Genomic DNA, 21,963 nt, shown 5'->3' on the forward strand with positions numbered 1-21,963 from the left:
GTCTTTTTTGTTTTAACCAGTATAATGTATAATTGTAACTCATTAAGATGTTTGTTTACATTTCCCCAAAGACTAATGAAGTTGAGCATCTTTTCATATGTTTATTGGACTTTTGGATATCATCTTTTGTTCTGGTTTTTTTTGCCCATTTTTTTCCACTAGGGCATCTTTTCTTATTTTATTTGTTGGAGTTATGTATTTTGGATACAGGGTCTTTGTCATACATATGTATTGTAAAGATCTTCTCCCACTCTGTAGGTTGTCTTTTCACTCTCAGTGGTGTCTTATGGTGAATAGACATTCTTAATTTTAATACGGTTCAATTTATATATTTTCCCTTTATGATTAGTGCTTTTCCTGCTTTGTTGTAAACTTTTTGCCTACTTCAGGTTCACAAAGATGTTTTCTGCTAAAAGAGTTGTTTGCCTTTTAAATATAGATTGGCAACCCAAATGAAATGTATTTTTATGATGGAGGTAAGAGTCCAAATACGGTTTTTTCCATATGAATATCCAAATGACCTAGCACCATTTTCTTGAAAAGACAATTGTTTCCCCTCAATTGATGCACATCCTGGAGGACTTGTAAAATGTATTTTATGTACATATATAATATACATAAATGGTTCAAACTCTACACACAGCTCTATATATTCCTATTTTTATACGATACTGTTGACACATATAACCTATTAGTGGCTGAATAGTATCCCATTATATGGATGTACCATGAAGAATTTAATTAATTCCCTTAAAGTAGACATTTAGAGTTTCCAGTTTTTGTTATTGTTGTTATTAAGGTGCTGAAACGAACATTTTGTCCAAAGGAGTGCCAGTTTGTTTCCTAAGGATAGATTGCTAGGTGTGGGAATCGCCCGGCTAAGGTGCAAGGCCTTTTTAAAGTTTGCCTTCTGTAAGGATTATACCAATTTTTATGCCCACCCACAGCATATAAATCTATTTCTCCATATTCTCACCAACAGTGGTCATTATTGATCTTTTTAATCTTTGCTGAATTGGGTGAAAAGGAAATTTATTGTTTTCATTTCCAACTCTTTTTTTTTTAATAGGTTAAAAATTTTTGTATATATTTACTGGCTGTTTTACTTGTTTTGGATGACCTGTTCAAATTTTCGCCCAATTTTCCTTTGAGATTGTCTTTTCCTTCCTGGTTTATAAACATATATTTGTTATAATAACAGAGTGTTATCTCGCAGTTTGCCTAGTTTGGCTTTTAACCTCATATTGTCTTTCAAGCACCAGCATTAACTCCACCTGTTACAAACCAACTTCTGCCTAACAGCGTTAGAAAGCCTTCCCCGCCCGAAGGCCGGGTGGGCGGAGCCAGCGTGTCCTGGACAGGTTTGCCCCGCCCCATCCTGCCCTCCCGACCTCCCCACCGAGGGGCGGGGCCAAAGGACGCCCCGCCTCCGCGAGAACCTTCCGTTGCCATAGAAGCCGTGGGCGCGGAGGCTGGCGCTTCCCAGCTCCAATACCCAGCGGAGAAACGAAACCTAGGGAGCGAGGGCTTCGGCGCTGTCAGTCGCCGGCGTGCGTAACGTTGACGCGTGACGCCAGCCCGGCCTTGAAGCGCGTGCGCAATGTGGCTTTCAGGACCCTCGGGCCGCGGTCTGTCGACGTTCCGCGGCAGCGCGGCCTGGAGGTGGGTTCCCGCTTCTGGTGTTGCGAGGGCGGGCCAGGGCATTTTTCCCGGCCTTTCGGCGCGCCACCTAGGCGCCTCAGACCTTTAGGAGCGACCGTTCCGGGAAGCAGCCCTGGGAGCGGAAGTGGAGGATGGTTCCCTCGAGTGAGGAGAGAGAGTGAAGCGCCGCCTCTCTAGACCCGGGGGGCCGAGGTGGGCGTGAGCGAAGGTAATCAGACCCGGCTTCCGAGGCCTGGTCCTCCTTCGACGTTGCAGAGGGTGAGGCGGGGCTGGGACTAAGGTTCTTCCAGGTCAGGAGGGAATCGGACCGCTCGAATGGAGCTTGGGACACACTTCAGGTGAAACGAGGTCTTGGGTGCCCCTGGCCCAAAGTAAAGCGGTGGATAGACACTAGCTATTATTTTCACCGTTGCTGGGACGAGGAGTTGCCAGAAACACTTCTGAAACTCCTTTGTATTACAGCGTTAATTGGAGAGAGCGCTGTTGATGAGATATTGGGGGTTTTGTGCCCGGCCCACGACTTTTGCAGGTATTTCCTATGGGGCTTTGGGCAGGGGGTTACATGACTTTTCCACTCGAATCTGCAAAACAAGAATGGTAATACCCTCCTAGCAGAATTGTGATGCCACAGAGCTCTATGGAGTGCTTAATGAAGGAGACAGAGGAACATACTGGAAACTTTTTTCTTCTGTTCTGTAAACCACGTGTTTTGTTGTTTTTTAAATTTTTGGTCATGCATTGAAGTGCTGGAGTGAAGTGCTTTAATATGACTCCTATTCAGAACCTAATCAGAGGAGTGCCGTTTGTGCTAAGTATGATATACATTCATTTATTCAATAAATGCTCACTGAGTGTTTACTATATATATACTAAGCACTGTTGTAACCTCGGGGTGATAATTGAGTCAACAGAACAAAGATCCTTGCCTTGTGGAGCTTAGATTCTAGTTTGGGGAAGACAATAATGAACATAATAAGCAAATCATATGTTAGAAGGAAAAGAGAGTCATGGAAAAAAAGTACAACTAGGTCCATACCTTTACCATTGGTGGTAGTGCAAGATGCGATTAGGATGTCAGGGTGGGTTTCATGGAGAAATTACACGTGAGTAAATATTTGAAGGAGGTGAGGGAGTTAGCTGTGCAGGTAATCTGAAGGAAGAGAGTTCCAGGTAGAGGGATTGATAAAGACTTGCAGGTTGCAATGCACTTGGTGTTTAAGTGAACAACAATAAAACTTGTGTGGCTGGAGCGGAATGAATAAGGGGAATTATAGACAGGTTAGAGATAGGTTGGGGCTGGAGGGCAGAAATCTTCAAGGTCCTTGTGGGCTACTGTAAGGACTGTGGCATTTACTTTGAGTGAAATAGGGAGCCAAAGGAGGCAAAGATAGAAGAGACCAGTTCAGTTAGAAGGCTATGGCAGTAATCGAGCGGAGTATTGACCATGTCTATAATCAGGAGGCTGGTAGCTGGAGGTGGGTGGATTCTGGGAATCGATTGGAGGAAATAAAGGTTGGATTATAGACCTGAGCATTATTTTATTTATATATATATTTAACATCTATAATTTTTTTGTAAATATATAAGATATAATCTTGATTTGTGTACCACAGGTGTAGCCAGGAAGAACAATGGAGTGTTTGAATCACTTTAGTTTTTCTCGTGTGAATGTAATTATCTATTAAGTTAGGTAAGATTTCAGAGGTCACCTACAGCCATTAAGTAGTCTGTGAAATTAGACTAAAATCAGACTTTTTCCAAAATAGAATATAGTTGCGATCTAAATATTGTAGTTTCCAGTAAGCCCAGTGGGAAGTAAGAATAACTCGTAATAAACTTTCCTGTGCTTTTATTTAGTATTTTAATGAATGTGGCAATGCCTCATTTTTGCCTTCTTTCAGAAATCTGTCTGAGGGGCGCCTGCGTGGCTCAGTTAAGCATCTGCCTCCGGCTCAGGGCGTGATCCTGGCGTTCTGGGATCGAGCCCCACATCAGGCTCCTCCGCTGGGAGCCTGCTTCTTCCACTCCCACTCCCCCTGCTTGTGTTCCCTCTCTCGCTGGCTGTCTCTTTCTCTGTCAAATAAATAAAATCTTAAAAAAAAAATCTGAGTATAGCTTCTAACAGTAAAAAAAAAAAAAAGATAAGAAAAAGGTATTGATGGGCAAGTGTGACTATTAAGTATACTCTATGTGTATTGTAAATATACTGTGGCAAACAAATGACTAAGAAGATACTTGTTACTTCAAGAAGCTTACAAGCTAGTGGAGTATACAGGGTTGTAAATAATTTAAACAAAATATAAGCAGATGAAAAAAGTATGCCAAAAGAACAGTACAAAATAAGTGCTCATAGAATACAGTCTTTTGGATATTATTGTATTTATTGTGGCATTAGCTCACCTTTGTTTCCCATTTTTATCATCAAACACTGGCTTTTTGCAGGATGGTGGTTTCATTGTCAGTCTTTTGTGTTTGACAGATTTAGATTCTGTTTAAAAAACTGGTGTAGAATGCATTGAATATGCTAAGTAAATGCAGAGCTTATGAACCAAAGGACCTATTAATTAACATTGAGCCAACAAGTACTGTGTAATACTTACAGCTCTATCTGCTGGGATATATGACTTAGGCCGACACTAGGCCATTAAGCCATGCTTCTTTCCCTTATAGCTCTTTCCCTCTCCAGTAGACGGATGTTTTTGATTTCTTAGGCGGCGTTAGAACACAGAATGTGGGGGGGACTGTTTATAATTTGTATATTCGGTGAGGATATTTCTTCAATTTAAAGATCCTCTATCAAAGTGTGTTATGCTTTAGTGCAAGAAGATACAGTATTTTATAGTGGAGGCACGGCGCTGTCTGAGCAAATGAGACAGGAATCTAGTTTAGAGACATGCCAGGTTGAACTCTAGTTCAGTTTCAGCATTGAGCTGAATAGAGGCTAAGCAGTCAGGTACACCACAGTTACCAAGCAGTATGGTGATAAGTGTTAGTTGGTGGCCTGTAAAGGTGATTTGGTACCCCCGAAGTGCATGTCTTAGCAAGAGTGTGAGATCTGGATGGAAGGTGTATTTGGCAGTCCTTGTGGGTGGATAAGTGTGTGGTGGCGGAGAGGCTTGGTAGCAACACCAGTAATGGGTTCAGGTGTAGGATCTTCTCCTGGAAGGAGGTGAGATTTGGAGGGAACTAAAAAAAGCTAAAAGTTACTTGTTAAAATTTGATCAAAGGTCAAGGGATGACTCTTACTAGTCTGAGAATGTGTTTGGGGCCATGTGGGTGGTGTCTCAGCCATGGGTAGAGGAAAATTTTGGGAAGGAGCTAGATGGATTACTGTGTTACTATGAGTTGCCATCACTGATGAATATTCGTTTATATACTTTTTATGTGCTGGCGTGTTTTATCCTCATCTTTTAAATAAGAGACTCAAAGATGTAGTTTGCCCAAGGCCACTTTTTAGCTGTGGATTTGAGCTCAGGTCTGTTGGATGTAAAAGCCTTTACTCTTTCCTTATTCCAAATTGCCTCATTATGTAACAGAATATGCTGACATTAGCCGTCTCATTTTATGTGGTTTGTCATGAGTATGGTCTGATTTGCTGTGGATGAGATTTCACTCACTAATAAATTTGATTCATTTAATTATGTGTTTTCTTTTCCTAGATTTTAATTTAATTTGAAAATGAGTAAGTGCAGAAAGCCATCACTGGGTTCAAGTCCTGAGACATTCAGCCCAGAGACATTCAGCCCAGATGTTCTTGCTGACATTTTTGAACTCTTTGCCAAGAACTTTTCTTATGGCAAGCCACTTAATAATGAGTGGCAGTTACCAGATCCCAGTGAGATTTTCACTTGTGACCACACGGAATTTAATACATTGCTTGATTTGAAGAACTCCCTAAATGAAGTAAAAAACCTACTGAGTGATAAGAAATTGGATGAGTGGCATGAACACACTGCTTTCACTAATAAAGCTGGAAAAATAATTTCTCATGTGAAAAAATCTGTGAACGCTGAACTTTGTACTCAAGCATGGTGTAAGTTTCATGAAATTTTGTGCAGCTTTCCACTTATTCCACAGGAGGCTTTTCAGAATGGAAAACTGAATTCTCTCCACCTTTGTGAAGCTCCTGGAGCTTTTATAGCTAGTCTCAATCACTACTTAAAATCCCATCGATTCCCCTGTGATTGGAGTTGGGTAGCTAATACTTTAAATCCATACCATGAAGCAAATGACAATCTTATGATGATTATGGATGACCGACTTATTGCGAATACCTTGCAGTGGTGGTACTTTGGTCCAGATAACACTGGTGATATCATGACCTTGAAATACCTGACTGGACTTCAGAATTTCGTAAGCAACATGGCTACCATTCACTTGATCACTGCAGATGGGAGTTTTGATTGCCAAGGAAACCCAGGTGAACAAGAAGCTTTAGTCTCTTCTTTGCATTACTGTGAGGTTGTCACTGCTCTGATGACTCTTGGAAATGGTGGCTCTTTTGTTCTGAAGATGTTTACTTTGTTTGAACATTGTTCCATAAACCTGATGTACCTGCTAAACTGTTCCTTTGACCAAGTCCACGTTTTTAAACCTGCTACTAGCAAGGCAGGGAACTCAGAAGTCTATGTGGTTTGTCTCCACTATAAGGGAAGAGAGGCAATCCATCCTCTGTTATCTAAGATGGTGCTGAATTTTGGGACGGAAATGACCCAGAAAGCTCTCTTTCCCCATCATGTGATTCCCGAATCTTTTCTTAAAAGGCATGAAGAATGTTGTATGTTCTTTCATAAATACCAGCTAGAGACTATTTCTGAGAACATTCGTCTGTTTCAGTGTATGGGAAAAGGGGAACAAACAAAGCTGAATAATTTAAGGGACTGTGCTGTTCAATATTTCATGCAAAAGTTTCAGTTGAAGCCTCTTTCCAGAAATAATTGGCTAGTGAAAAAATCTAATATTGGTTGTAGTACAAATACAAAATGGTTTGGGCAGAGGAACAGATATTTTAAAACCTATAATGAAAGGAAAATGCTGGAAACCCTTTCGTGGAAAGATAAGGTGGCCAAAGGATACTTTAATAGTTGGGCGGAAGAACATGCTGTGTATCATTCTGGGCAGAGTTCTGTCTTAGAAGGGACAGCTTCCAATCTTGAGTGGCACTTATGGCATATCTTAGAGGGAAAGAAACTGCCAAAGGTAAAGTGTTCTCCTTTCTGTGATGGTGAAATTTTAAAGACTCTTAATGAAGCAATTGAAAAGTCATTAGGAGGACCCTTGAATTTGGATTCCAAGTTCTGGCCCAAAAAGCAGTATTACTGTTCTTGTCACATTTTTACTGAAGAACTGATATTTTCTGAGTTGTTCAGCCTTACCAAGTGCCTTCAGGATGAGCAGGTGGTAGAACCAAGCAACCAAATAAAGTGCCTGCTTGTGGGCCTTCCAACCCTCCGTGATACCAGAACGCATATACCACTGGACGTTCACCTCCTGGAATCAGCTGAACTCATGACTTTCAGCTGCTCGTTGCTTCATGACGGAGACCCGACTTACCAGCAGCTGTTTCTGGACTGCCTTCTACATTCGCTGCAGCAGCTTCATACAGGAGATGTTATGATTTTGCCTGTACTTTCTTGTTTTACCAGATTTATGGCTGGTTTGATCTTTGTACTCCACAGCTGTTTTAGATTCATCACATTTTCTTGTCCCACTGCTTCTGAGCCCCTGAAGACCTGTGCAGTCCTACTGTGTGTTGGTTATCAGGACCTTCCAAATCCCGTTTTCCAGTATCTGCAGAACGTGAATGAATTGTTGAGCTCTTTGCTGAAATCTGACGCACCCCAGCAGGTTTTACAGTTTGTGCCCATGGAGGTGCTCCTAAAGGGGGCACTACTTGACTTTCTGTGGGATTTGAATGCTGCCATTGCTAAAAGGCATTTGCATGTAATTATTCAAGGAGAGAGAGAAGAAATCATCGGCAGCCTTCAGCTGTGATGTTGAACTTGCCCTTTCTGAGATTTAACTTTATGGCTTCCTACAGTTTCCATTGTTATTTCAGCCCTTTGCTATTTAAAACCTTTCAATTGGGGGAAAGGCTAACTTTTGTATCATTGAAAGTCTCAGTATTTCGGGAAAACTACCAGCTAATTCTGATCTCATATATATGCCTCTAGGCATAGAGTTTTCCATGTGGTGCAATCTATACAGTGATCACATTCAACCTGAAACATGAGATGCACATATACAGTTGGGATGGACACACACATACTTATTTAAGCAGTTCACTTGATCTTATCCATCTGTTTCAAGATTTGCACCCATGTGCCTTCATCCGGATTAGATTTTTTTCCAACTAGTTTCCTCAGTGGCTAATGCTATTAATAAATTGAGAGAGGTCTTCGATGAAAGGAGGTGAACCACTCTCAGCAGCGCTGGTTTTCTTTAATACCACATCAGTTGTGGATTCAGGGAACTCCTCTTTCAGGATGCTCTGAATGTGCCATTTCTTGCCTTTAGGCCATTGACCCAATTTACTCGCGTGGTTCAAATGAAGCTATGTGCTGTTTTATGAATATTTTAATGACCACAGCCATCCAGCCAGAAAGGATATCAGGACAGCTTCAAACCAAAGATCATGTTTAAAACAATTAAAAATCACTGTGTCTAGTACATACCTGTATCATGAAAAGCTTCATTTAGCAATGGTTTAGTAATCTTTAACTTCCAGGAAATAATCTGTGCGCTAACGGATTTTTTTAGATTGTAAAATAGTGTGTATGGACTCATATTGGGGACATATGAATGTAATGAACATAGAGAATCCTGAAGAAAAATTTTTACACTTCCAGAATGATGGTTCAGCATGTAAATTTTTTAAATCTTATTTCTTTGAAAGTAGCACTTTACCAAAAGATTAACCATGAGATGGTTATTTTATCAGTTGTGTCTGATTTCTTTTGAAATATATGTATTTGACAGTATAAATGAGCTTTTCTGGCAAACTGTATTAAGCAGATCTTCATTACTTTGAAATTCCACAAAGTGGAGAATGTTTATATTCTCACATGTGCATTTTAGACATTTTTGTTAGTGATATAAAAAATAGATGTATTCTCTGATATATTTGGTTGATAAATATTAATCTGAATTTTTTTCATGTTCTTTGCTATTTTTGAGTTCCATTATAGATTTATGAATAAAGTCATTAGCAGAGAGATTTTGTGTTCGTCTTTTTTAAAGAGACTCATGGGGGATGTTAAAAATATAACTTGGAAACATTTTTTTTAAGGAAGGTTTGAATGGGAGTTAATGTTCCTTCATTTCCTCTGATTTGTATTCATTAAAATTTAGTCCTTAATATTGTAATATTTATGGAATTTCTACTTCAGGAAAGAAACTGAATACTTAAGGGAGGGAGGATAAGGGGGTAGATTGAGTTCTTGCCAGGGAGGGTGTGGAGGCCTGGAGGTAGATTTCCAGAAGAATTGTGATTTCTTACTGGTCACTGTGGAAGCAGTTCCAGTTGTATAATGACAGAAGTCTGACAGAAAATTGGTTACCAGGAGAGACTTAAAAACCACTCTTGGAAAAACGTTTTGCACCTAAGAGTCTTTATGCCTTGGTGGGTTTGGTCCAATACAATGATGCAGTTTAGTTTTGCTTATTTTAACTAGTTCATTCGAATGAAGTTGAGAGCCTAGGTCAGGGTTACTGGTATTAAAACTTTCTTTTAAGCACCTCAAATAACCATTGAATGCTTAGGGTTTTTTTTTTTTGTTTGTTTTTTTAACACTAATCCATCTCTGTTGGAATATATGGCATACTGGTGTATATTAGAATATATTTTGGTATCTAACTTGTCTTTCGAATCAGTTGCTGTTCATCTGATTTTTTGGATTCATATTTGCTCTGTAGGTGAGATAGGACTTGAAGGTTCAGATTGAACTGGATGTGGAGGACAGGTACCAATGACTTATAGGAACTTCTCTGAGAAAAAGGGGAGGAAAAGTGCTGTCCAAAAAATGAATGACAAGAAGACTGTAAGGTGAGACGTGATTTGTATATCAAGATTGTTACTTTTATTTTAAAAAACTTTTTATTTGTAGATCTTGAGATTTTTTACTTAATCGTGGTGCTTTTTGAAAAGAATTTTTTAACAGCCAGAAAATGTAAACTTCACAAATGTGTTTTCTAGAAAACTTAGATGAGAAATAGGTCTTATAAATTTAATTTCTTCAATGTTAATTTTTGTTCTCCCTAAGAAGAAGTTTTATATTTTAGTGGAGGCCTTTATATATTATCCTAATGTTACTTAAATATTTAAATTCATTGAAAATATCTTTTCTGGAATAAATTAAAGGTCGAATTTGTGGATTTACTCCATCTTTAAAATAGTTATTTTGTTTAAAAAGATTTGTATTAAATTTTTTTCTACAGCAGAGATCTTGGAGTGGAATGAAAGAAGCATTTAAAAAATTTAGGGAGAGTTGGGAAAAAAAGTTGGTTGATGCTTTTGTTATCTTACTTATTTTTGATGAGACTATATCTGGTCTTTAAAAATATGTAAACTTTATTTTTCACTTCCAGTTGAACTCATTATAGTTATACTACTGTGGCATGGGTAAATGAAATCAGTTAATCCCTTACATTCTCATATTTTTAGAAACGAAAATGTTGATTATCAACCCAACCAAAATCTTATTTTCCATGTTTAAATACTTTTCCATATTTAAATTGATTTGCAAATAAAAGGGCAACACTGAAATTTCATTTAGTGTATTTTTGCTTTCTAGATGAAAGTAAGAAATAGGACATTTTTAGTTTCACTTTTTTAATTGTTTTAAACATTAATGATTATCATTTTTATAAAAGTAGTATATGCTTACAAAGATTTTAAAGCATGAGGGTTTTTTGCTAATTTTTATGTTCTAAAAAATAAAAACATTAATTAAACTCATATAGTTAGGCCTTATTTAAATGTCCTTTGTTACCTGTTTAATACATTTTGAACAAAACTTAGATTTAATGTAAATGTTATCCCCTATTAAAATGATGAAAAATTACCATATGTAGATGGTACAGATACGCAAGGCCTGACTGAAAATCTACTCCATAGTTACTATTGAAAATAGAGACTGTATTATTTGATAATAGGCCTCCTCACCTTTTTATTTTATTTTATTTTTACTGGATTAAACTCATTTCAGGCTGATTTTAGGAGCAGAACTAATCATAAAACAAAAATTTTAGTATTCCCTAATGAATTTCTATTTGAATGGTAAACATATTTTAGAGCTGGCCTAATGGCCAAGTAGCAAGTAAACTAAGAGCATACAACACACAGTAACTCATAATATGTAGGTATGTTTTTGGGCATGTAATTAAAGCAATAATCCTCAAAATTTATAGTGAGTTCTTGATTGTTATTTTGTACTTCTAATCAGTGCATTCTTTAGTTTATATAAAGTAGCAATCTTCGAATAAGGAGGTCTGCCCCCCACCCCCACCAATCTGCTACTTTCGTTTTCTTAGTTTGAACCAATACAGAAGATCAACATAACTTATCTTTGGATAAGTACAAGTTTATACTAGAATGTTTCGGGAAGAGGTGAAGCTGCTTTATAACCACAGATGTGGGGAAGATACCCGCTGTTTTATATTAGTAAAAATATTTAGAAATTACCTGTCATTGAGCATAGGTTAGCATTTAATCTTATTCAAATGAAAATTTTATTTATAAGTCTGATGTGCTTGTGGTCACATACAGGTTGTATACTTATTGACAAGTTGTATCCAGAGTAATATTTTTTCTAATTTTCTTGGGACTTTATTCTTGCTGTCTTTCCAGAGTATCTTTATAGACCAGCTAGGTGGAATTCTGTGTTTATTGTGTGCCCAGTGTAGCAGCATCAGTGTAGCCTGTTACCAGACTTTTAGTATTATTTATTATTTAAAATCGCAGCCGCCTTGTTGATTTGTGGGTTAAATTTGTCATAATACAATTAAGGAAAACATTTGTAGAGGTTATTCTTTTTCTCTAAACTATTTGTGTACATTCTGCCGGAAAGTTATTTTTGCTAAAATGATTCTATAGACCTTTGTGGATAAACATATTTTATTTACATGTATATCTGCCTCTTTTTGCTATTTAAGCTTGTGCTTCAACACCAAATTATTTTACTGGGCAAGACAGATGTGCTTTTACTGTCTCGGCTTTTGAGAATTTCTGTTGTTTCCAGTGCATTTCAGGATTGAAAAATTAGTCTGCATACTAGACTGGTTGAGAAATTTCAAAAGAAGCACAAACATATCCTAGTGATTTTTTTTTTAGAGTAAACATCATTCCTGTAACTATTTGATAACTCCGGTAATACGAATCTTTTCCTGGAGCTGTTGCACTTACTGCTTCAGTCATTCAATCTGAGCATTACCTTAAATTAATCAATATTCCATTGTTCTATCTTTTTTCTCCATTCTTTCATTTTCTTTCCAGAATTATGAATTCAAGGGCAGGGTGCTATGGCATATACTTATATTTCATATGGTCAAATACAGGTGTCTTCAGAATACTATTTGATTTTTTTATTATAGAAAATTTACAAACATACACAAAATTAAAATCATGTTAACAACCCCTCATGTACCCTCGGCCAGGTTCCATTAACTACCGACATTTTGCTTAACTTGCTTTATCTTCCTACCCCCCCCCTTTTTATGGAGTATTTTAAAACAGATTCATGAAATCTGTCTTAACAGATAAGGACTTTATCACATGTGACAAAATTAATATCACCCAATACTTAGTCTATGTTCAAATTTTCCAGGTTGTCTCAAAAGTGCCTTTTTGTAGGTGGTTCAAATAAGGACCCGAATAAGGTTGGCCCATTGTATTTGCTTAATGTGCAATTAGAAGTCCCTCACCCCATTCTGTAGCCCAACATTTTCTTTTCTAAGCCATGTTAACTGTCCTGTACTTTTCCACATGCTGAATTTGGCTGATTGTCTTTTGATTTGTACCTCCATGCCACATATTTCCTATGAATTGGTACTTAGATACAGAGGATTGATTACCTTTGGAAGAAAACTTCATAAGTGATATTGTGTACTTTCTTTTTTGTCAGATCATGAAGCACAAAATGGCTAGTTGCCCCCTCTCAGTGACATTAAGGTCAGTCAGATTCAGATGTCAACCTTATTTATACACTACATTTTTCTATCGATCTTTCATTTAATCATTTTAGCATTTAATGGGTATTGATACTTAGCTCTATTAGAGTTTGCAAATTAATGATTAACCACATTTCTTCAGTATTAATTGGACTTTATAACACATATTAGAGTCACCCACTTATTTTTGGGGGGGAATAGTTTGTTCAGGAAAAACATGGGAGGAGTGCTTCATTTTTTAAAACACTTAAGTTTTCAGAAAAATAAGGTGATGTTTTAGCAACCCTCAAAGGTGACTAATGAAATTTTTTTTTTTTTATTTTTTTTTTATTTGACAGAGAGAGAGACAGCCAGAGAGAGAGGGAACACAAGCAGGGGGAGTGGGAGAGGAAGAAGCAGGCTCCCATTGGAAGAGCCTGATGTAGGGCTCGATCCCAGAACGCTGGGATCACGCCCTGAGCCGAAGGCTGACGCTTAACGACTGAGCCACCCAGGCGCCCCAATGAAATTTTTTGTGTGTGTTTTTTTAACTATCTTTAGGTGCTCATGGATTGTTATGTATTTGACGTATTTTAATCAGTTACAAATACTGTTCTCATTTGATGCTCAAATTACTCTATTTTGACTTGGGTGAGTGGGGGAAGGGCTCCTTCAAGTTGATACCCACGTCATTTTTTACATAATTCAAACAGTCTGTGATAGCTTGTATACTTTCTGGCACAACGTATGCCCTTGTCATCTTGTATATTTCTGCCCATACCTGACATCTTCCTGACCTTAATGGGAATGTCTACAGTGCAGTTGTTCTCAAGCTTTTTGGTCTCAAGACTCAGTAAACTCTCTTAAAAATTACTGAAGATGGGGCGCCTGGGTGGCTCAGTCATTAAGCGTCTGCCTTCGGCTCAGGGCGTGATCCCGGCGTACCGGGATCGAGCCCCACATCAGGCTCCTCCGCTATGAGCCTGCTTCTTCCTCTCCCACTCCCCCTGCTTGTGTTCCCTCTCTCGCTGGCTGTCTCTCTCTGTCAAAATAAATAAATAAAATCTTAAAAAAAAAAAAATTACTGAAGAATCCGAAGAACTTTTGTTCACTGGATTATATCTGTTGAGATGTTCCGTGTCAGAAGCTAAACTGTTAAAAATTTTAAGTTTCATTAATTAATTGAGAAATAACTGATAAAACTATTGTGTTAACATAAATACATTTTACAAAAAATAACTTTCCAAACAAAAGTGAGAAGCATGGCAGTGTTTACATTTTTGCAGATCTTTTTTGTCTTCATAATAGAAGACAGATTCTCATATCTGTTTTATATTCAGTCTGTTGCGTTACATTGTTTTAGTTGAAGTAGTTAAGAAAATCTGGAAAAGGAAGGAGTATTTTAATAACCTTTTTGGGTAATTATGATGTTCTTTGATGCTGCTCCAAAACTTGACAGGTGATAGTTTCTTAAAAGTTGGTTGCAAAGAAGAATCTGAACATATTAATGAACTTTTTGTACTCTGTTAAAATGCATCGGTCTGTCTTGCACTTTGAAGGGATCGCTTACTCACACGTGGTTTGGTAACCCCACGAATTGGTCATTTGGAAAATGAGTTCATTGAGTTATGCAGATCTTGCAAATGTCTGACGCATTTGATTTATATGGTACCAAAAAAAATAGCATTTTTAAACATCACTGCTGATCTCATCAGAAAAAAATCTAAGTATTGAGAAGCTGTCAAACTCAGGGTGGTGGACAAAAATTTTCTAAAATTTTAATTTTTGCTTGAATGCTTGAATTCTCTCTCAGCGACAAATACTATCTGTTGTTTTCCTTGAAATGAGAGCTCCCCTTATTAATTATTGAGGAAGTATCTGTCAAATACCCAAGTCTATAACTATAAACTATAACTACCAACTATATAGTAGCTATGGTTTGTCTCCCAGTTGTTCTTCCAAGTAAATATGATGTTCCATGAAAAATACACAACTTCAGTTTGCAGCTCACTTGCACAAATGCTTTTCCTGGTGACAGCCATCCTACGAAGTGCTTTCTACGTACTTCCTATTTCTTCATCTGGGATATTAAAGGCATGGACTCAAGAGTTGAAACTTAATAAATTTAATAATTTTTACTACTTCATCCAGGACATTCTTAAGTAAAAAAATCGCTCTTTTTTCCACCACTATGAACATGTGTGTTGAAGAATACAGTGACTCCTGAGAGGAGTTTAGTGCCACTCTCTTGATTTGTGCTAAGTTACCAGCAGTTCTGCCCACCACGGCTTTTGCAGCATCAGTAAAACTATTGCCATCATCAGTAAAACTATTGCCATAGCATAGAAATAAATAAGGTCTTGGTTTGGAGCCACAGACTGTGGTTGGAGAACTGTTGTCCTGGTCTGTTCCCATTATATCAGCTGCTGATTTTTTTAAGTTTATTTTCTTATTTTTATTTATATATATATTTTGAGGCTTTTAAAAAACATAAATGTTGTTTTTCCATTGCTAAAATCTGTGGAGATGAGTATATTTTTCTCTTTAGTTCTGTTAAAATGATTAATTAATAGATTTCCAAATACTGAACCCCTCTTACATTTCTGGAATAAATACTACTTGATCATGATGGATTTTTGGATTCTGTTTGCTAATATTTTATTTACAATTTTTGCATTAATATTAATAAATGAGATTGGTTTATAGTTGTCTTTTATTATGCAGTGTTTGGTTTTGGAATCGATGTTAAATTTGCATTATAAAAATAATTTGAATATTTTTTCTTTCAATGCTCTGAAATAATTTAAGTAGCGTTAACATCATCTGATCTTTACAGGTTTGGTAGACTTTGTGAAATCAGCTGAGCCTAGCGTCTTTTTGGTAGCGGAGCTCTTTTATGACTTTCTACTTCTATATTTCTTTTTACATAATTCACTTGTTTAGGATGTTGTTTATTTCATATAGTTGTACAAAATAGTCTCATGATTTACAAAAATCCTGTTTTGACCTTGTTTCTTTTGTGTGCTTGTGCTTTCTCATCTTTTAAAAGTCAGCAGTTTCTGTGTTGTTGATTAGTTTTCAAAAAACCAGCTATTTTGGTTTACTTACTGTTTTTTCTAGCTCCTCGATTTCTGCTTTATTTTTATTTTTATTTTATTTTTATTTATTTTTTTTATTTTTTAAAGATTTTATTTATTTATTCGACAGAGAGAGAGACAGCCAGAGAGAGAGGGAACACAAGCAGGGGGGGTGGGGGAGGAAGAAGCAGGCTCATAGCGGAGGAGCCTGATGTGGGGCTCGATCCCATAACGCCGGGATCACGCCCTGAGCCGAAGGCAGACGCTCAACCGCTGTGCCACCCAGGCGCCCCTCTGCTTTATTTTTAAAAATTGAGATATAATTGACATATAACATGACATTAGTTTCAGGTGTATAACATGATTCAATATATATATATGAAATTATCATGATAAGTTTAGTTAATATTCATCACTGTACAGTTATAATATTTTTCTTATGATGTGAAAGATCTGCTTTCTTAGCAACTTTCAATATAACACAGTGTTATTAACCATGTATATGTATATATATAAAACCCCCGCCACTGGGGCACCTGGGTGGCTCAGTCAGTTAAGTGTCTGCCTTCGGCTCAGATCATGATCCCAGGGTGCTGGGATGCAGCCCTGAGTCCAGCCACCTCTCCTCCCTGCTCCAGCTCTTTCTCGCTAGCTCTGTCTCTTTCTCTCAAATAAATAAAAAATCTTAAAAAAAAAAAAAAGAAACAGACCAAAAAACCCTGCCGCTGGCAAACACCAATCTGTTCTCTGTATTCATGAGCTTGTTAAAAAAAATTTTTTAATATTGTGCATATAAATGAGATCATATGGTATTTATCTTTTTCCATCTGACTTACTTCACTTAGCATAAAGCCCTTAAGGTCCATCATGTTGCAAATGGCAGGATGTCCCTTTTTTTTAAAATGACTGAATAATATTATATCTTCTTTATCCATTCATCCATGATTGGACACTTAGGCTGTTTCCATGTTCTGGCTATTGTGACTAATGCTGCAAGGAACATGGGAGTGCAGGTATCTTTTTGAGTTAGTGTTTTCATTTCTTTCAGATTAAAAACTCAAGTGGAATTGCTGGATCATATGGTAGCTCTATTTTTAATGTTTTGAGGGACTTCCATACTGTTTCAGTGGAGTAAAACATAGAGGCTGCACCAATTTACATCCCCACCAACAGTGCATGAGGGTTCCTTTAATCCACATCCTCACCAACACTTATTTCTTGTTTTTTTGATAATAGCCATTCTAACAGGTGTGAGGAAATATCTCATTGTGGTTTTGACTTGCATTTTCCCAATGATAGATAATGTTGAGCATCTTTTCATGTACCTGTTTGCCATCTGTAGGTTTTCTTTGGAAAAATGTCTATTCGGATCCTCTGCCCATTTTTTAATTGGGTTGTTGTTGTTGTTTTGCTATTGAGTTGTATGAGTTCTTTATGTATTTTGGATATTAACCCCTTACCAGATAAATCATTTGCAAATATTTTCTCCCAATCTGTGAACACGGAATATCTTTCCATTTGTTTGTGTCTTCTTTAATTCTTTCATCATTGTTTTACAGTTTTCAGTGTATAGGTCTTTTACCTCTTTGGTTAAATTTATTGATAGGTATTTTATTTTATTTTTTGATGCAGTTGAAAATTGGATTGTTTTCTTAATTTTTCTTGTGATAGTTTTTTATTAGTGTATAGAAACATAATAGGTTTTTGTATATTCATTTGGTATCCCGCAACTTCATTGAATTTTTTTATTAACTCTTAACAGTTTTTTGGTAGAGTCTTCATATTTTCTGTATATAATATGTCATCTGCAAATAGTGACAGTTTTACTTCTTTCTTTCCAATTTGGATGACTTTATTTTTTATTATTTTTTTAATGTTTTTTTATTATGTTATGTTAGTCACCATACAGTACATCCCTGGCTATTGATGTAAAGTTCGATGATTCATTAGTTGTGTATAACACCCAGTGCACCATGCAATATGTGCCCTCCTTACTACCCATCACCAGCCTATCCCATTCCCCCACCCCGCTCCCCTCTGAAGCCCTCAGTTTGTTTCTCAGAGTCCATAGTCTCTCATGCTTCATTCCCCCTTCTGATTACCCCCCTTTCTTTATCCCTTTCTTCCCCTACCGATCTTCCTAGTTCTTATGTTCCATAGATGAGAGAAATCATATGATAATTGTCTTTCTCTGCTTGACTTATTTCACTTAGCATTACCTCCTCCAGTGCCGTCCATGTTGCAGCAAATGTTGAGAAATCGTTCTTTTTGATAGCTGAGTAATATTCCATTGTATATGGATGACTTTAAAAAAACATTTTTATTAGAGGGAGAGAGAGAGTGTGTGTGCACGCACGCGCGCACTCCCAAGCAGGGGAGGGGCAAAGGGAGAGGGAAAAGCAGACTCCCCACTGAGCAGGGGGAGCCCAACACTGCCACATCCCAGGACCCTGGGATCATGACCTGAGCAGAAGGCAGATACTTAACTGATTGAGCCACCCAGGCGCCCCATGGATGATTTTTATTTCTTTTTCTTGCCAAGTGCTCTGGCTAGGACTTATGTTGAATAAAAGTGGTGGGCATCGGCATCCTTGTCTTATTCCTGATCTTAGAGAAAAGATTTCAGTTTTTCACCATTGAATATGATGTTAGCTGTGGACTTGTCATTTATAGCCCTTATGTTGAGGTATGTTCTCTCTATACCCAACTTCTTGAGAGTTTTGATCATAAATCGATGTTGAATTTTGTGAAATGTTTTTTCTACATCTATTGAGATGATCATATGATTTTTTACCCTCATTTTGTTAATGTAGTGTAAAACATTAATTGATTTGCAGATGTACAACCATCCTTGCAGCTCTGTAATAAAGCCCGTTTGATCATAGTGTGTAAATTCTTTCGTATATTGTTGAATTTGGTATGCTAATATTTTATTGGGGATTTTTGCATCTATGTTCATGACAGATATTGACCTGTAGTTTTCTTGTGTCATTCTTGTCTGGTTTTGTTATCAAGATAATGCTGACCTTGTAAAATGAGTCTGGAAGTGTTCCTTCCTCTTCAGTTTTTTCGGAAGAGTTTGGGAAGACTTGGTATTAATTCTTCTTTAAGTATTTTGTAGAATTTACCAGTGAAGCTGTCTGGTCCTGGACTTTTGTTTGTTTGGTGGTTTTTATTACTAATTCAGTCTTCTTACTAGTAATCTGTTCAGATGTTCTCTTTTTATGATTAGGTCTAGGTAGGTCGTATGTTTCTGGGATTTATCCATTTCTTCTAGGTTGTCCAATTTGTTGGTATGTAATTATTCATAATAGTCTCTTATGATCTTTTATATTTCTCTGGTATCAGTTGTGATGTCTCCTCTTTCATTTCTGATTTTATTTGAGCCACCTCTCTTTTTTTCTCGGTGAATGTAGCTAAACTTTTGTCAATTTAGTTTATTTTTTAAGAAAAACAACTCTTAGTTTCACTGATCTTTTCTGTCATCCTTTTAGTCTACTTCATTTATTTCCACTCTGAGCTTTGTTTCTTCCTTCCTTCTACTAACTTTGGGCTTCATTTGTTCTGTTTCTGGTTCCTTGAGGCTTAAGATTAAGTGGTTTATTTGAGATTTTGAGATTTGTTTCTTGAGGTAGGCATTTATTGCTATGAACTTCCTCTTAGAACTGCTTTTGCTTTATTCCACATGTTTTGGTGTGTTGTATTTCCATTTTTCTTTGTCTCAAGGTATATTTTGATTTCTCTTTTGATTTCTTCTTTGATCCATTGGTTGTCTAATAGCATGTTGTTTAATTTCCATAATTTTGGAATTTTCCAGTTTTCTTTTTGTAATTGATTTCCAGTTTCATACCGCTGTGGTTTGAAAAGATGCTTGATCTGATTTCAGTCTTCTTAAATTTATTTATTTATTTTATTGTTTTGTGGCCTAACATGATCTGTCCTGGAGAATGTTCCATGTGTGCTTGAGAAGAATGTGTATTTTGTTGCTTGTGGATGGAATGATCTGTATATATGTATTAAGTCCATGTCATTTAATGTGTTATTTAAAGCCAGTGTTTCCTTATTGATTTTCTGTGTGGATGATCTATCCATTGATGAAAATAGAGTATTAAAGTCCCCTGCTGCTATTGTATTGCTGTCTGTGTCTCCCTTTATGACTGTTAATATTTGCTTTATCTATTCAGGCGCTTTTATGTTGGGCTGCCTGTGGCAGTGTAGACAGTTACTGGAGTCAGGGCCATCTCTGAGTCTACAAGCAATTCTGGGGGCCTTAACTGTCCACATGTGCTTGTGTGGCTGCAGTAGCTGGATGTGGGTACATGCATAGCCTTGGGGAGTGGCTGTGGGGCCCTAGGCTGCCATCTTGCATGCACATAGCTGTTGAGGCTGAGGCTAGCAGTGTAGATCCTGGGTTTTGGTGGGGAGGGAGCATGGAGGGACTCAGGTAGCTGGTATCTGTGAGCATGAAAACCTGTGGGGTGAAAATCTCATGGCAAAATCTGCCGTGCTAGCCGTTGGATTCCTCAGCAACAGAAAAGCTGCTGGGGTCCTCTGTGAAGCAGTCTGCTGCGGTCTGTAATGAGATTCTCATTGATGAAAGCCAGGGCCGGGGTCTGTAGCATCTGCAAGGGCTCTTGAGGTCTTTAGAACTGAAGATTTTTGTGGTCCTCTGCAGAGCAGGCCACTAGGAACCACGGTTGCTCACACTGCATGGTTGACACCGGTAGCCCCTGCCCTTGTTCTCTGTTCCTAGCCATTTCTAGAGGTCTTAGCTTTGCTGGTTTCTGGGTAGGGTGAAACTGAAGTGGTTTCTTTGTGCAGTGCTCTGAAGGGCTGGTGAAACTTGTTGCTCACCCTACTTTCCTTTTACCAGCATTAGGGCCTCTCTTGGGCTGGGGAGTTCCCTCTTGGCACAGAACAGTGCCAGCCTGGGGGATGGGATGATGCAGGCAAAATGAAACTTCTTCCTGCCCTTTTAGTATGGTTATTCTAGGACTTTTTTGCTCTATTGTGCTGCTAAAGCTGCTTCTTCATCATCTTTTTTAAAGATTTATTTGTTTATTTGATGGGTGGAGGGGTAGAGGGAGGAGAGAGAGAATCTCAAGCATACTCCCCGCTGAGCAGGGGCCTGATGCAGGGCTCGATCCCATAACCCTGTGATCATGACCTGAGCCAAAATCAAGAGTTGGATGCTTAACCAACTGCACCACACAGATACCTCTGTTGCTGAGGCTTCTTAGGTGGACTTCTGAACTCTCCCAGAGCTATTTTTTGTTCATGGATAAGTATCTAATTGTTTTTTTGTGGGGGAATGGAGGCTGGAAGCTCCTACTCCATCTTGATGACGCCACTCTCTCATTCAGTCCTCAAAAAATGTCACTCTAGTGTCTTCTAGCTTGCATGTTTCTAACATGATGGCTATTTTAATTCTTATGTTTATTTCTCTTTCATAATTTTGCCCTTCGCCTTCAAGATTTTCTCTTCGTTTTGTGTTTTCAGAAGTTGGATATGATATGTCTGTGTTTGGCTTGGATATTTATCTTGGTTGGTGGTTTCATCTGTAGTTTAATAGATGCCATTACTTTTGAAAATTCTTAGCCATTATCCCTTCAAATATTTATTCTACCCAATTCTCTTTTTTTCTTTCTGGAATTCTAATTGCGTATCTGTCAGATGGTTTGATATTGTCCTATATTTCCTAGATGCTAAATTCTCTTTTTATTTTTTACTCTTTTGTCTTTTACTCTTTTCAGTTTGGATATTTTCGAGTCACTAATTCTTCCCTAAGTTCTGTTAAGTCTACTGATGAACCCGCCAGTGACCATCTGGATCTCTAACACTGTGTTTTTTATTTCCAGCATCTTCATTTGATTTTTTCTTAGTTACCATCTCTGCTGAAATTACTCATCTGACAATGAGGGTTGTTCACTTTTTCTATTAGAGTCTTTGACATATTTTCGTAGTTATTTTACTTTTTAAAAAAATTTTTATAAGATTTTATTTTTAAGTAATCTCTACACCCAATGTGGAGCTCGAACCCACAATCCTGAGATCGAGAGTTGCATGCTCCACTGACTCA

General features: G+C 37.6%; 2 protein-coding genes and 1 pseudogene across 3 annotated transcripts in view; 2 read left to right on the forward strand and 1 right to left on the reverse strand.

Annotated features, from left to right (window-relative positions):
• Window positions 1-1,243, reverse strand: part of LOC113251736 (peptidyl-prolyl cis-trans isomerase A-like) — a 40,803-nt pseudogene extending 39,560 nt beyond the window's left edge.
• A 336-nt stretch (window positions 1,244-1,579) lies between these two features.
• HYDIN (HYDIN axonemal central pair apparatus protein) overlaps window positions 1,580-21,963 on the forward strand; it is a 375,249-nt gene continuing 354,865 nt past the window's right edge. The window contains exon 1 of the mRNA XM_057314225.1: window positions 1,580-1,662. Coding sequence (XP_057170208.1) covers window positions 1,601-1,662 — 62 coding nt within the window. The 5' untranslated portion in view covers window positions 1,580-1,600. The remainder of the gene's footprint in view (window positions 1,663-21,963) is intronic.
• Window positions 1,584-8,878, forward strand: CMTR2 (cap methyltransferase 2). Of its 2 annotated transcripts, none has more exons than XM_026495180.4 (2): window positions 1,584-1,870; window positions 5,322-8,878. In XM_026495180.4, exon 2 carries the CDS (start codon window positions 5,341-5,343, stop codon window positions 7,654-7,656), a length of 2,316 nt encoding a protein of 771 aa, XP_026350965.1. In that variant the 5' UTR covers window positions 1,584-1,870; window positions 5,322-5,340; the 3' UTR covers window positions 7,657-8,878. The 2 variants fall into 2 exon arrangements, with proteins under 2 accessions (XP_026350965.1, XP_057170209.1); XM_057314226.1 differs by having other exon boundaries at window positions 1,584-1,662.

The sequence above is a fragment of the Ursus arctos genome, unplaced genomic scaffold, assembly GCF_023065955.2.
Source record: "Ursus arctos isolate Adak ecotype North America unplaced genomic scaffold, UrsArc2.0 scaffold_19, whole genome shotgun sequence".
NCBI lineage: Eukaryota > Metazoa > Chordata > Mammalia > Carnivora > Ursidae > Ursus > Ursus arctos.